Consider the following 13,555-nt stretch of genomic DNA (forward strand, 5'->3'; position numbering starts at 1 on the left):
CTTGTAATTCCGAGAATCTACTTTGCCGCTTCCTGGTATTGTTGGGGACCAAACTTTACCAGTGATAAAAGTCTATGAAGCTGTATACATCTCCAGCGGGAAAGGGGCAGGTGATTCACTGATTCTACAAACTGCAAGACATGTATCGCAGTTATAAGAAATGTAGCTTAGGACACTTCTTTTGTTTACTTTCCATTATAAAATAAAGTTAGGTATGAATGAAATATTAAATATGGAGCAGCAAAACAATCAAGAAAACAATCCAAAGCTTCCAATAAAAAAAAATTGTATGAGCTTTGGAAAACCTGTTTTCCCCCAAGTGATTGCTGGAAATTGCTGGCAGCCAGTAGATGAAATTGGTCCCAAAGAGGTACATACGGTGCTGCACATAGGAACTCCTTGCAGTTGCTTTGCTCACTAGCAGATTGCCACAGTTGCCACATGTACTTTTTATGGACTTGCAAAAAATTGCCAACTGACTGGGGCGATCGTGGCTCAAGAGTTGGGTGTTCGTCTTGTAATCGGAAGGTTGCCGGTTCGAGCCCCGGCTCGGACAGTCTCGGTCGTTGTGTCCTTGGGCAAGACACTTCACCTACCACCTACTGGTGTTGGCCAGAGGGGCCGATGGTGCAATATGGCAGCCTCGCCTCTGTCAGTCTGCCCCAGGGCAGCTATGGCTACAACTGTAGCTTGCCTTCACCAGTGTGTGAATAAATAGTGGAACTGTAAAGTGCTTTGAGGGTTCCTGAAAAGTGCTATATAAATGCAATCTATTATTATTATTGCTCGCCGAGCGGTAGTAAAACTGTGAAAAGTGAGACGCAAACTAAAAAATGGAGACTGTTTGACTTCAAAGTAAAAGCTGGTCGCTCGTCAACCAGTCTCTAGGACTAAGCACTAGTAGATGTTTTTATCATTATCATTTTCTAGCCTGCTTTGTGGACACAAGTGTAGTTGGTGCTTTTTTTTAGCGGAGGATCAATGCAAATTGAACAAGAGCAGCTCAAGACAAATATCTACACCAAGTCTCTGAATCCAGACTAGTCTCTGATACAATCTTGAGAACATCAACAATGTCTTCTGATATTTATTATTTCAACTTATAGACATATGATTGCTGTTTCTTGAAATGATGAAAACTCTTCAATCCAGATCTACAAGGAGAGCGACTCCAAAAGTTAATCAATTCCTACCTCTGGTAACACTTTTATAAATATGTTCATACTTTTTAAAATAATCGTAAAACCAAACCGTAAAACCAAAGCTTAGCGTGGCAGATGCGTAAAAGGAAACACAGGAGTTTTATTCAACGTGAAGCTAATTTGTAATACGCATGCACATCTCTCTGGTGCATGAATATAAGAGTGATAAAGAGAGTTTTCAGTTCATTTTCTGCTTCTGTGAGTTGAGGAGATATTTAGTGCAGTCACTTAAGGACTTCTGAGCATCCATGTTGGTTCACTGCTTGACTGTGTTGCCTTTGCATACAGTTACAGACTGTTAGCTGCAAAACTCAGACAGAAGTGGTCGTGTCACTAGAGTCCGCCTGTTCGTGCGTACCTGCTTTGTATCAGCCCAGGATGAAACTGGGTCAGCAGCTTATCACATCTCCTCCTACATTTAGGCTACATCCTAAAACCTTTAACATCACTTTGCGCCAATTGTGTAATCAATAAGGAAACACTAGACACAGGCATCGATATTCTCTTCAGTCTCCTATTCAAACTATTCAGCTGCATCCTCTCCATGCCCTTAAGATTTGCCCCTATTTACAGTCATGAATAATAAGGTATCCCAGTTTCCAACAGTACTTCAAGTGTCATGTCAAAATAAGGGCCTCTGTGTATTTGAAAGGCAGACAAAGCACAGTTAACCTTGTAATGACTGGGGCATACCCTCCTCCATGCAAATATGAAACATACTGTACCATTTTACGACATGCAACGGTTTCTTTGCACAGCAATAAATTTTCTTAGTCAATAAATGGGCAAAACTGAGTTGTGCAGTGTGAAAGCTGATCATTTTTTGTATTCGATTTATTTAAGACGACCTTATAAAAAAAACTTTAATCAAGTTTGTTACTCTTGTGTTCTTAGAATAAATTACAAATATTTTCCTTATTATAAGATATAATTTAAAAAAAAGTCTACTGAGCTAGTAGATCTGTCAATAATGAGGGTACCATGGACATTTGACAATCACACAATCCATAACTGTAACTGGCATTTCTTTCATCTAACAAAAATTAATTTCAGTGGAAAATAAGGCTTTATAAGTTGCAATTTAAGACCATAAACATGATCTAAAAGTGACCTTAGGCTCCAGCAACTAGCAATTTAAGCCTATTTTACTTCTGCTGGTCAGACAGGAAATGTATATGTGCTATCTTGGGATTTGTAAATGTGTTGAACCATTACTCGAAGTTATCACTTTCTGCAGACTGGAGCCTGGTCCAAGTGTGCAGAGCATGAAATAAGTAAAGTAAATGCTCATTATAGGCTCAGATTATGGTTGGACTCAGATCTAGTGGACAATGCCAAATGACAAAAACGCACTGAAGCAGATAAACTGGGAATATTACTGTTATGTTAGCAGTTAATGTGATAAAATGCAGAATATATTTCCAGTAAAAAACATTTGTTTCATTCATTGTCTGTTGTTACAATTCAAATCTCATATCTGCTGACTTTCATTCACATATAAAATAAAAATGTAGTATATAATGCCACCATCTCATCTACAACCTAATTTGACTTGACCAAACACACACATATACAGATCACAGTAGGAGGTCTGTATTTGTTAGGCAAATCTGGGGAATTAAAATTTTTTAAACTAATTAATAGTGTGTTAGAGACCCAGTTTACTCTTAAATGTTACCCTGATCGGTCTGTCCCATTCTAACAGGAATTATTGGGGCGCCTGTTTAGCCTACGCCACAGCTCCACATTACACTTTAGCTCCACAATATTTGACCAGCTTTGCATTTAGGTAATCCAACCACAACTAAAGAGCATAATCCCAGTACCTTTAGTAATTAAACCCCCTCCAGATATCACATTTCACGTGGATTTTACACTGTGTGTGGAAATACTGACGATAAAGATCTGCTGCTGATCTGCTCACTTATTTTCACTTATTCACATTTGTTTTCACATTTGCACAGACACACACACACACACATGGAAACCCATGCCCAAAAGCTCCTGGCAGACAATTTTTGTGCTGATGTTAATCCCAGAGGTGGTTTGAAGGTCTGCCAGGTTTTACACAGTCAGCGACCGCACTCTATAACTTTACGTGGTATGACACTTTGGTGGTTGACTTGTAGTACCTAAAGTTTGCAGTAGCATAGCTTATAACGTATAGCTTGGTTGTAAATATCTAGGAGGGAGGACACTTCACCAACTGACTTGTTGCGATGCTGGCATCTAATTACAGTTTCACAAATTCAGCGAGCGCATCGGAACAACCCATTCCTTCACAAATGTTTGTAAAGGCAGACTGCACGGCTAGGTGCTTGATTTTATACACCTGTGGTAATGTGACTAAAAGCACCTGAATTCAAAGAATAAGATTTGTCGCCCAATGCAGTTTAGTGTAGATCATATACAGAAACAAACATAAATAATTAAAACTAACTCACCAGCCGGTTCTCATCAAACACCTCAAACAGCAGGCGATGCTTCTTGGGATCAACCTGAAACACGACAAACACTTTAAAGTCAAAGCTGCTTAATCGACCAGTACAATAACCAAGATGCATGGACAACAATGCCAGAGCAATTCAAGTGTCACATGTTATGGCTACATTTGATTTAAATCTGATTTCGGAATCAGGTTTTTCTAAGTAAGCATTGATTTGACTGATGTTGCATCAGAGTACATTCATTTTATGAAAAAAATAAAACATTACATACATTTTAAAATGTGCTTAATGTGAATCACGTTTCACTTACTCTGAAAAAAAATTCTTCATTCCACTTGGGGTCCAGTGTCTTCGGGTCAAATGAAAAGAGAAAAGAATAAAATAAATCAACGAGATATGAGCACGACTTCAAAAGCAGGTGTTCACGTATTTACCTTTTTGATGGTTTTGGTCTGAAGGCTTGCGATTTCTCCAGTGACAGGATCGTAGAGGGACAGTCTGGTATAGGGATCACTGCAAAGGAAAAACAGAGACTCACTAAGTCATTGGTCTATACAGATTCAAACAGTTATGATCTGCTTCCTGCCCTCAGCGGTTTATTCAAAACACTTAAAATCAGCCTCTACCTTCAGAACGTAAGAAACATTAACGAAATTGTTCCAGCTTGACATGCTCATAATTGCAGTTTCTAATTTATAATAATTCTAGGAACTGTGCATAGAAACCACATCCATCAAAGAAACTGTATTATTCATTGCTCTGTCTTAACAAAGCATTAGTAATGCATTAAATGACGAGCGCTCCACTAGAGTGGTACTAATAGAGCAATTTTGGCCATTACGCGAACAATTAAACACGAAATGGACATAAAGACACAAGACTCCCAAAACGACCAACAAAATCAACAGAAACTCTCAATTATGCGTCTTTGCTTTGTATGCCGTGCTATGTGGAAGTTAGGGGAATTATTTTCAACTTTAAAAAACTAAAAGTGGGGGAAAGGTATGAGTGAAAAATGTTGCAGACACACTGGTTTGTGCTTCTTTGGAGGGAGTCCCAGAGTTACAACAGTACAACAAATCCCCAGAAAAACCCTGAATGAGGGGTGGAAATAAGAAGGGTAGCCAGCTGTATCTAAATATTTGAGGAATGTTAACCATCAGAAAACAGTGTTTAACTAAAGCTTTTCTGCAAATGACAGAACAAAGTCCTTCTGTTTTTTGGAACAAATGGAGGATTTAATATGAATCAGTGATTCACAAATTCTGGTAAGCTCTGATTGTAATGTAAAGAGGAAACAGACAGGAACAAGGTGTTCCCTGTGCTCTGGAAGTTGGTGACATAAGACTTTTTTTCAAATCTGCTGTGAACATTTTTAATAATCATCGATTTATTTACATAAATGATCACAAAGAAACTGTATGGTTGTCAAGTAGCACATGTTGCTTTTCTCTTTAGATGTCCTGCAATGCTGCCCATTAAATATGTTTGTATTTGGAATCACTGATAAAACTAAATGAGAAATGCCAAAGAATCACACTAAGGTTTTAGAAGATAAAAAACATTAGTCATATATTTCTAAAACATTGGATTAGTCTAATCAATCAAGCTGGAGAACAACCTGTAACTCTTCTGATTTTAAAGGTTCAGGCTTCTAATTCTGCTACAAGTGTGTGTGATTTTTTTTAAGTTTATGACAGTTGATAATCCTATTTCTAATTTCATAAAGGAAGAGCTCTGAAGGTCATGTGGTATGTGGTTCGATTGCAAAACACATTGGTGACAATGCCCTGACCCCTGAGTCTCAGAACTTTCCAACACTTCCTGTGCTGGAAAACCGTGGCTGTATTAAGAATGCCCACTTAAGGCACAGGTGAAATTATATTTAAAGTTGTTGTTTGAGCAAACTGGCATGAAAAACAGACCATGTTCCTTCAGCTTACCTGGCTCCAAGAATATCCTTTTTGGCCAGTCCAATTCCAGCAATGACTTTCACCTTCAGGATTCTGTTATCGTCCTGAATCAACAAAATAAAATAAAACAAGTCTATTTACAGTACAGTACAGTAAGATACAAATAGGGACAGAGACTGCATACAGCCTACAGCTTTGACTTCTGCTGCACATATGTACACACACAGGCAATATTACTCAGTAATCATAGTTTTCTGACTTTTTATTTATTTTTAACTTGTGTCTTGTTTGCACACTGTGGGTCGAGAGTGTAATGAGATGACACTCCTGTGCGTGTCCTGTAAACATGGCAGAACTGACTTTGACTTCAGTCCAGTCCAGAGTTATCCTAAACTGGATAAGCAGAAGAAAACGAATGGATGGATGGATGGATGGATGGATGGATGGATGACGAAGACATGCATGAGGACAAGCATGAGGCAACTTAGGTGTATTTGTTTATTAAGACTGAGCTATCTGTGTCACTGAGTCAAGAGTTTGGATCGTAACACTGGACCTAAACTTCTTAAATCTTCCACCTGTCCAGTTTATAATAACTCTAAAACTAATAAACACTAAACTGACACTCACCTTTTCATACAACACAAACTAAACAGAAAACCCACAAAAATCACTCTTATTATAGCTTCATAATATAGTAATAATCTGCGCATGGGCAGTCTACTGTCTACCGATGACTTGTATGACAACAGGTGTCCAATAAGTGATAAAAGACAATAATAAGAGTGTAGCAGCACTGATGCAGTGTGGCTTCAGTCTGATCGTTACCACATGCATGCACGCACACAGCTCGCCGTGCAAGCATACATGCAGTGGTCTCAGGGTGATGTAACATCCTCACAACACTTGGCTCTTGTGCCGCATTTTTACCGTAAAATCAGTGAATCATCGGGAGATTTCGCAACCTGTCACACTGACCCCAGCTCCTTACTCTGCATTCCCTGTTTTGCTTTGTTGTCCTCTGAATCTTTTCACAGACATCTGCTGCTTCGGTAGAGCTCAGTTTTGTTTGCTTGTTTGTTTGTTTTGTTTATCTTGAGCAAACACAAAAGGCGTTGACAACCCAGGAGACGGCGGGTTTCCTGCCCGAGAAAAACAAAAGCTCTATTATTTTCAAGGCTCCTCTAACACTGCCTGGCAGTAGTTGGGAGATTTTCAAACTACATCGATTGTCTGCTAATAGGTAACACATTTATCTGGCGGAAACGAAACTCCGAAGCGGACAGACGCGGTAAGTTAGGGAGAGTTAGCTCGCTAACTCGACGCTCCGGTTAGTTTCTAGGTTAGCTGCCGTTGGTTAGCTGGCTAACGACAGCGGCCTCGTTTATAAACCCCCCAAGTTTACCTCATCTGTCTGAAGTCCTGAGATCTGTGAAGAAACTGAAGCCATAATAGTATCCTCGCCCTTCTTCCTCCCACACAGCGACAAGAAGAGGAAGAAGAAGAAGGAGGTGGCGGTGCGACAGTCAGTGCTCCGCAAAGGTGTGCTTTTCCACTCCGCTGTAAGTGAGGTACTCCCTCTGTGTGTTTACCCTGCTGGATGGCGTGAAACTAACCTACTGTTAAAGCTGTTACACCTTCGTCACTCTGTATCCATCCTCCTCCTCCGCCTTCTATTCCTCCTCCTCCTCATGCTTCCTCTTCCTCTCTGGGTCCCCCTGTCAAAGCCTGAGGAAACCCAGAGGGAGCTTCCTAGAGATCGATGTAATGTCACAGTGCGTGCGTTATCTAAAAGAAACCATACATGTTTGTTACAATGTAAATGAGACAGGCATTAAACAGGTTGGTCGCACTGATAGAGAGCAAAAAGCACATATTTGAGTGAGAGAGGTGTTATGAAACAAAGATAATATATTAAATTAACCCGATTTTTTTTTAAATGTTAGTTTAGTTTTGAGTTTATTTTTTCCCCCAAGGGTTTCCACTTCCCCATTTCAGTTTGAAAAGTTTAACTTTAGTTTCGTTTTAAAGGCCTACTTTCTCTGACAGTACTATCTGAACACTCTTAGGCAAGCTTTGTTGTAATTTCTTTAAGTAGTCTTCAGGAAGCACCTTGAGCTACTGTTGTGATTTGGCGCAATTTAAATTAAATTCAACTGAATGGACTAGTTTCCCAGACTTCTTAAAGGACATCTAAAGCCCTTTTTTGGATGTTGGCTGCCTTTATTTTCCACTCTCTATTGATATGATTCCACACTGCTTCAGTAACCTTAGGGTTCAGGCTCTGGGGAGGCCTGATATTCTGTCAAATATCTTTTCAAACTGTGAATTGTGTCAAATGTTTCCAGATGCTATTGCGTAGTGAATCAAACTCTGATGGTACTTTTCTGTGTTAATAATCCCATCAATTACAAGCAGATCTCTAATATCACTGGCTAAAATACAGCCCCAAACCATGGTAGAGAGTCTGCAGTGTTTCCGAGCTAAAGAGCTGGGATGCCCAACAAGGCCCAGGGGCCAGAATTGGCCCACCAAAGACTCCCACATGGCCCACTGGATGGCTTTGAAAAACGTGAATGTGGGCATAAATTTTAGACTTTTAACTGAATTTTCAAAGATTTTATGACTTTTCTACCTCACTCATGACCACTCATACTACACCAAAGTAAAATGACAGAATGATTGTATTTTTTACACTATCTACTATATATATTTATGATTTTTACAGTGTCTTCACTATTAAAATAAAGACAAATAAAGACGACCATCTGTGTAATGAACCTTTTCTGTAAATTTGCATATTTATTTCTCACAATTTAAACCCAAAGCAGCATTTCTGTATCATACAAAAAGACTGAGATGTATTGGTGTAATTGGTGTAATAACTTTGCATTTTCCCGCACAGCAAGAAGGTCCTGAGTTCAATTCCACCATCAGGCCGGGGTCTTTCTGTGTGGAGTTTGCATGTTCTCCCCATGTTTGCGTGGGTTCCCTCCGGGTACTCCGGCTTCCTCCCACCGTCCAAAGACATGCAGCTTGTGGGGATAGGTTAATTGGATAATCCAAATTGTCACTAGGTGTGAATGTGTGAATGAATGTGAGTGCGAATGGTTGTCTGTCCCTGTGTGTTAGCCCTGCGACAGACTGGCGACCTGTCCAGGGTGTACCCCGCCTCTCGCCCTATGACAGCTGGGATAGGCTCCAGCGCCCCCCGCGACCCTGAAAAGGATAAGCGGAAGTGAATGGATGGATGGAACTTTGCATTTATCACTCTGTAAGAAGTGTTGCCACAAGGACAGGGCTTTTACATAATGTGCACCTGCTGTGAGATGTGTCTACATGTGTCCAGCTTTCTCCATTTTTTAAGGACAAAATGCACACCATGCCAAGATATGAAGCTTTCAGCTAATAGATCTTTGGGATTCACCTTGTTGGTAAAAAAAAAAAAAACAACAACTATTTTTTATCTGTCAAACGGTGTGATTTTTCTTTGATTCAACTAAAGAAATGGAAACAAATGATGTGTTTTGTGATAAGGTGCTTATAACAAAGTGCCTAAAGATAGAATTTTAAATTGATTCTTTGCTAAATTGTCTGTTATGTCTAGACACAACACTTTTTTTAATGTCAGAATGATTCATAGGTTACTGTTAAGTGGCTTAACAAACAATAACGGCAGCAACAAACATTCCTCTGCAATTTATCAGATACAAGGACCGCACCGGAAGTGAGTGAAAAAGCAGCCAATTTCCAAAGAAAAGCTCCAAAAAGCCTGAAGAACCATTGCTCAAGAGCACCTTAAAATAATTCCAAGAAAGTTGATTGGGAGCAAAATATAAAGAAATGTGGTGCAAGACCTTTCCACAGTATTGTACTGTAGTTCTAGATTTTAGTTTAGGTGTAGTTACCTATAACACTTATACAACACCAATAAAACTCCAATACAAATGCACGTGAACGCAATTATAAAAGCATAAACTGTAAGATCAACGACACTGCTTAAGATTATAACATCACAATAAAGGAAATTTACAGATAAAGAGGTGGGAGGAGTAATCTGTTAGACAACCATGGAAAAATACTACAAGAGTGGTGACTCGGTGTCACATGGCATGTTGAGCTGCTCTGCATTTTTATCCGCTTCTTCCCAAATTATTTTGACAGTGTCTCACATGTTTATAGGGCTGTTAAACTAATTTTAGTGCAGGAGTTATATGCCGTCAAATTTGATCAATTGTAAAATACATAATTTAAAAAAACACCTTTTCACTTCTTCATTTTTAGTGAAAGTACATTATGAAAACATTTACATTTAATGAGTCAAATTTATCCAAAATGATGAACAACCTGAGACGTTTTAAGAAAAAGCTATTTCTTTTTGGGCTTTTTAGCCTTTATTGAAACAAGAAACTTACAGTAAATGGCTTCAGGGTTGACTCTAACACAGGTTTCTGCAATATTCTTATCACATTTGGTCACCCACTCGACCTGGTGGGCTATACCGACGCCCAGGAAAAGCTTTATAACTACATGTCTCGGTTTTTCCACATTCACTGATTTGCTTTCATCATGTGAACATTTATAGATCCAGAAAGCCACAAAAAACATCACATGTAGAGTTTTTATAACTAAGCAATTAATTGCTTGCTGTTGTTTTTGTTTTGGTTTTGTTGTTATTTTTAGAAGTAATTAATGATTTCACTTCATGTTTGAGATGAAGTCTAAACATGCTTAAAAGTCAAAACATCCACTACAGTGATACTAATACACAATTAAATATGAAATAAATATACATTTAAAAAAGCTTAAAAATGTTGTACACTTGCCTTTATTTAATTTGAATGAGGAGAGAAAATAAAAATGTAGGCAGATGTAAATGTTTTAGGAATGTAAACCATCTATAACACAAAGTTTAACTCAAGTTCCTTCTTTTTTCAACACAGAAAAAAGTCCTTCTGTGTTTTTTGGAGACTGGAGGACGTGGCACAATCTTCCAGCCCTGAACGTCCCCAAGGTCAAACTGTGCAAAAAACTCAAGGGCTATATCTCAGGCTCTACAGGCCTCACTTAGCATGTTAAATAAATGGAACAATGTGAAAAAAGTGGAGATGTTTGGGCATAATTCACAGTATCATGTTTGGTGAAAACTAAACATAGCATATCAGCACAAATGCCAACACGCTGGTGAAGGGCAATGATTTGGGCTTGTTTCACAGTCACAGAGCCTGGGCAGTTTGGAGTCACTGAACCCCCCTGTATGCCAAAGTATTTTAAAGTTAAATGTGAGGCCGTCTGTCTGCTAAACCTTTGTCCACATTGTGTCATGCAACAGGACAATGATTCCAAGCACAGCAGCAAATCTGCATCCGAATGGCTGAAAAACAAAAGAACTAATGGCCCAGTTAAAGCTTTAACCTGATTGAAATGCTGTGGCGGGACCTTAAGAAAGCTGTGAATGAACAAATTCCTGCTAAAATCAATGAACTGAAGCTTTGTTATTAAGAAGAGTGAGCCAAAATTCCTTCACAATGATGTCAGAGACCGATAAAGTCATACAGGAAACAGTTACTCCAAGTTACGGCTGCTAAAGGTGGCTCTACGTGCTGCTGAATCTGAGGCTGTATCTTTTCAAAAGACTGCATATGAGTTCCTGTCAAAACTGGAACTGATCAGTGAATCACAAATTCCCGTATTCACCTCTTCACAGAAATAATCGAGATTTTGTTTCTCACTTTTCAAATGTGAGGATTTGTTGTTTTTCCCTTTTTGTGTGTGTATCAGTGTAATGTAATTTATATATATTTGGGTTGTAACATTGCAACAAGCTCTTTGTTGTGTTGTTGTATTTTTTAAAAGTGCTACACAAATTAAGTTCATTGTGATAAAATGCAGTATATTTGTCGATGCCATGCCTTTAACCTGCATAGTTTTTTTTATTTATATCAAAATTTCATGTGTCCTGCATTGTCCCACACAAACATGCCCTTTGCCCCACATTTAGTTTGTTGGGGTCCGGTCAGCCCAGCACAAACACAGTATTTGTAAACACTCATTATGCAGACGCTCCTTCAGTTTTTGATATGCATTTCTAATTGTACCCTGTTAGATGCGTTTATAAGCTGTTGTAATCACTTCACACAGAGTCCAGCAGACTGTTTCACTGCTCTCTCTAACTTTTTACACCACACCTGGGCCCAGTGTGCTATACAAAAGAACTTATGGCTCAGTTACCATGTGGCTCTCCTTCCTGAGACACAAGTTTCCTCGCACTAAACAATAAAACATTCACTGCCTCATCACTCTTGCAGTCACACAGCTACTGTACACACGCCTTGGTTTGTTTAAGTTCTTTCTTTATGTTTCTTTCATTGAAAAGAAACCATTTGCGTTCATCAAGCCAGTTCACTTTATGGTTAGGGTATGTGTCTAAGCTTTTATTGTTTTGTTGTATGCATGTGGGTTTTTTTTTTAATCTGTCTACATGTATTCTGTGGATGTTTTAACTAACCTATGTGGAGCCTGTTATAGTCAGTAAAGATAATAACCATAATAAGGGTCACATTTTTCCTTTAAAGTACAAGTTTATGGTGAAATCCTGCATGCAGCACAAAAAGTGCTGCATGCAGGATTTCACCACAGACAGCGTCAGCTACTGCAGGTGTGGAGTGGAAGCTGTGGCTCCAAACTAATTAAAATGAATTAAGGATTCAGCAGTACTAAAATACTGTATGCACAGGGAAACTGAATAGTTATGTCATATCGCTCTTCATATTTTTGTGGGTATTTTTTGACATTTTGTATTAATGTTGATAATTTAGCTGTATACAAAACAAAACTGAGTATTAAAAGAAACTGCTAATGTGGAATCCGAGTCCTCTGAAATCCATGGAAATCAGTCAGATTTTGACTGTGACTGTTGACAACTCTGCTGCAGACCTCATGCTGGACATTTGAACCCATTGTTTTTGAATATTCTGGTTAAACCTCAACTTTTTAGAGTCAGTATAGATCAGATTTCTTGGCCTGTTTCTGATACAAGCACAAAACCAATGTTTGTAGCTGTGAATGGATTTCAAGAGTTCGGCCTCTGATGAATGGAGTTTTTTCTTTGCTTGAGGCTTGGATGAAAAAAAGCTGTATGGAAAACACGTGTCAAAGCCAGATTGCCGAGTTTGAAGAATGTTATTCAGATAAGAGATAAGGCAGAGGAAGATACACTGCCTTACTGGTTTCAAATAACCACACACACACACACACACCTGAGGGTTTCTGCCTAAGCTCTTTATAAGTGTGTGTTCTTTTTATGTAGGCAGGATTTTCCTGGAAATCCTGCTACTATTTCCACTAAAACTAAAAATACTCCAATGAAAATAAAGCCAGATACTTCATGTTGACCTCGTGTGCAGTAACCGACAGTGATTGTTTGACATTTATGAGGTGAAATGTGCAAAACAGAAAACAACAGGAATCACAGTCTGATTATAAACATGAGGTTGTGTCGGCCCGACTGTAACCAAATGTGAACAGTTGAAGAGGTCTGCTCAGAGAGAGAGGAGCTCTGATATAAGCATGGATGTTAAATTACTGCCTGCAGTAATGGGACTGTTCGTTTAAGGGGATTTAACTTTATATTTATGTGTCAGCACATGACGCTAACACCATAATACCTCACAATACTTTATTTTGAAAGGCTCTGTTCATTGCTCCATATCCCTCCCTCACACAGACATGTTATTATTTGATTTAAAGACTTTTAAATAGACTGACTGATATCATTCACAGGCACAGGCTGGTAAGGGCTCATGGTATAAAATCACGTAATTAAAGTGAAAGACATTGTCCCAATCCTCAAAACATCTCCTTATACTTTTGTTTAGTTGAGTGTACTCAAGCAAAGTGGTGGCCTGAAGGTTAATGTAGTGTTTGTTGTGAAATCCCTTTGACGTTTAGGACATAAACGAACTGGAGTTTAATGACACTAGCTTCTGAAAGG

General features: G+C 38.8%; 1 protein-coding gene across 1 annotated transcript in view; it reads right to left on the reverse strand.

The window, feature by feature from the left end:
• Positions 1-7,288, reverse strand: part of nedd4a (NEDD4 E3 ubiquitin protein ligase a) — a 39,362-nt gene extending 32,074 nt beyond the window's left edge. The window contains exons 1-5 of the mRNA XM_006780078.3: positions 6,968-7,288; positions 5,593-5,666; positions 4,084-4,162; positions 3,960-3,998; positions 3,647-3,700 (exon numbers count right to left, since the gene is read on the reverse strand). Of these exons, the coding sequence (XP_006780141.2) occupies positions 3,647-3,700; positions 3,960-3,998; positions 4,084-4,162; positions 5,593-5,666; positions 6,968-7,012 (291 nt within the window). The 5' untranslated portion in view covers positions 7,013-7,288. The remainder of the gene's footprint in view (positions 1-3,646; positions 3,701-3,959; positions 3,999-4,083; positions 4,163-5,592; positions 5,667-6,967) is intronic.
• Between the last annotated feature and the right edge of the window lie 6,267 nt (positions 7,289-13,555).

Source organism: Neolamprologus brichardi, chromosome 1 (assembly GCF_056152115.1).
Source record: "Neolamprologus brichardi isolate AB-2024 chromosome 1, ASM5615211v1, whole genome shotgun sequence".
In the NCBI taxonomy this organism is placed as follows: domain Eukaryota; kingdom Metazoa; phylum Chordata; class Actinopteri; order Cichliformes; family Cichlidae; genus Neolamprologus; species Neolamprologus brichardi.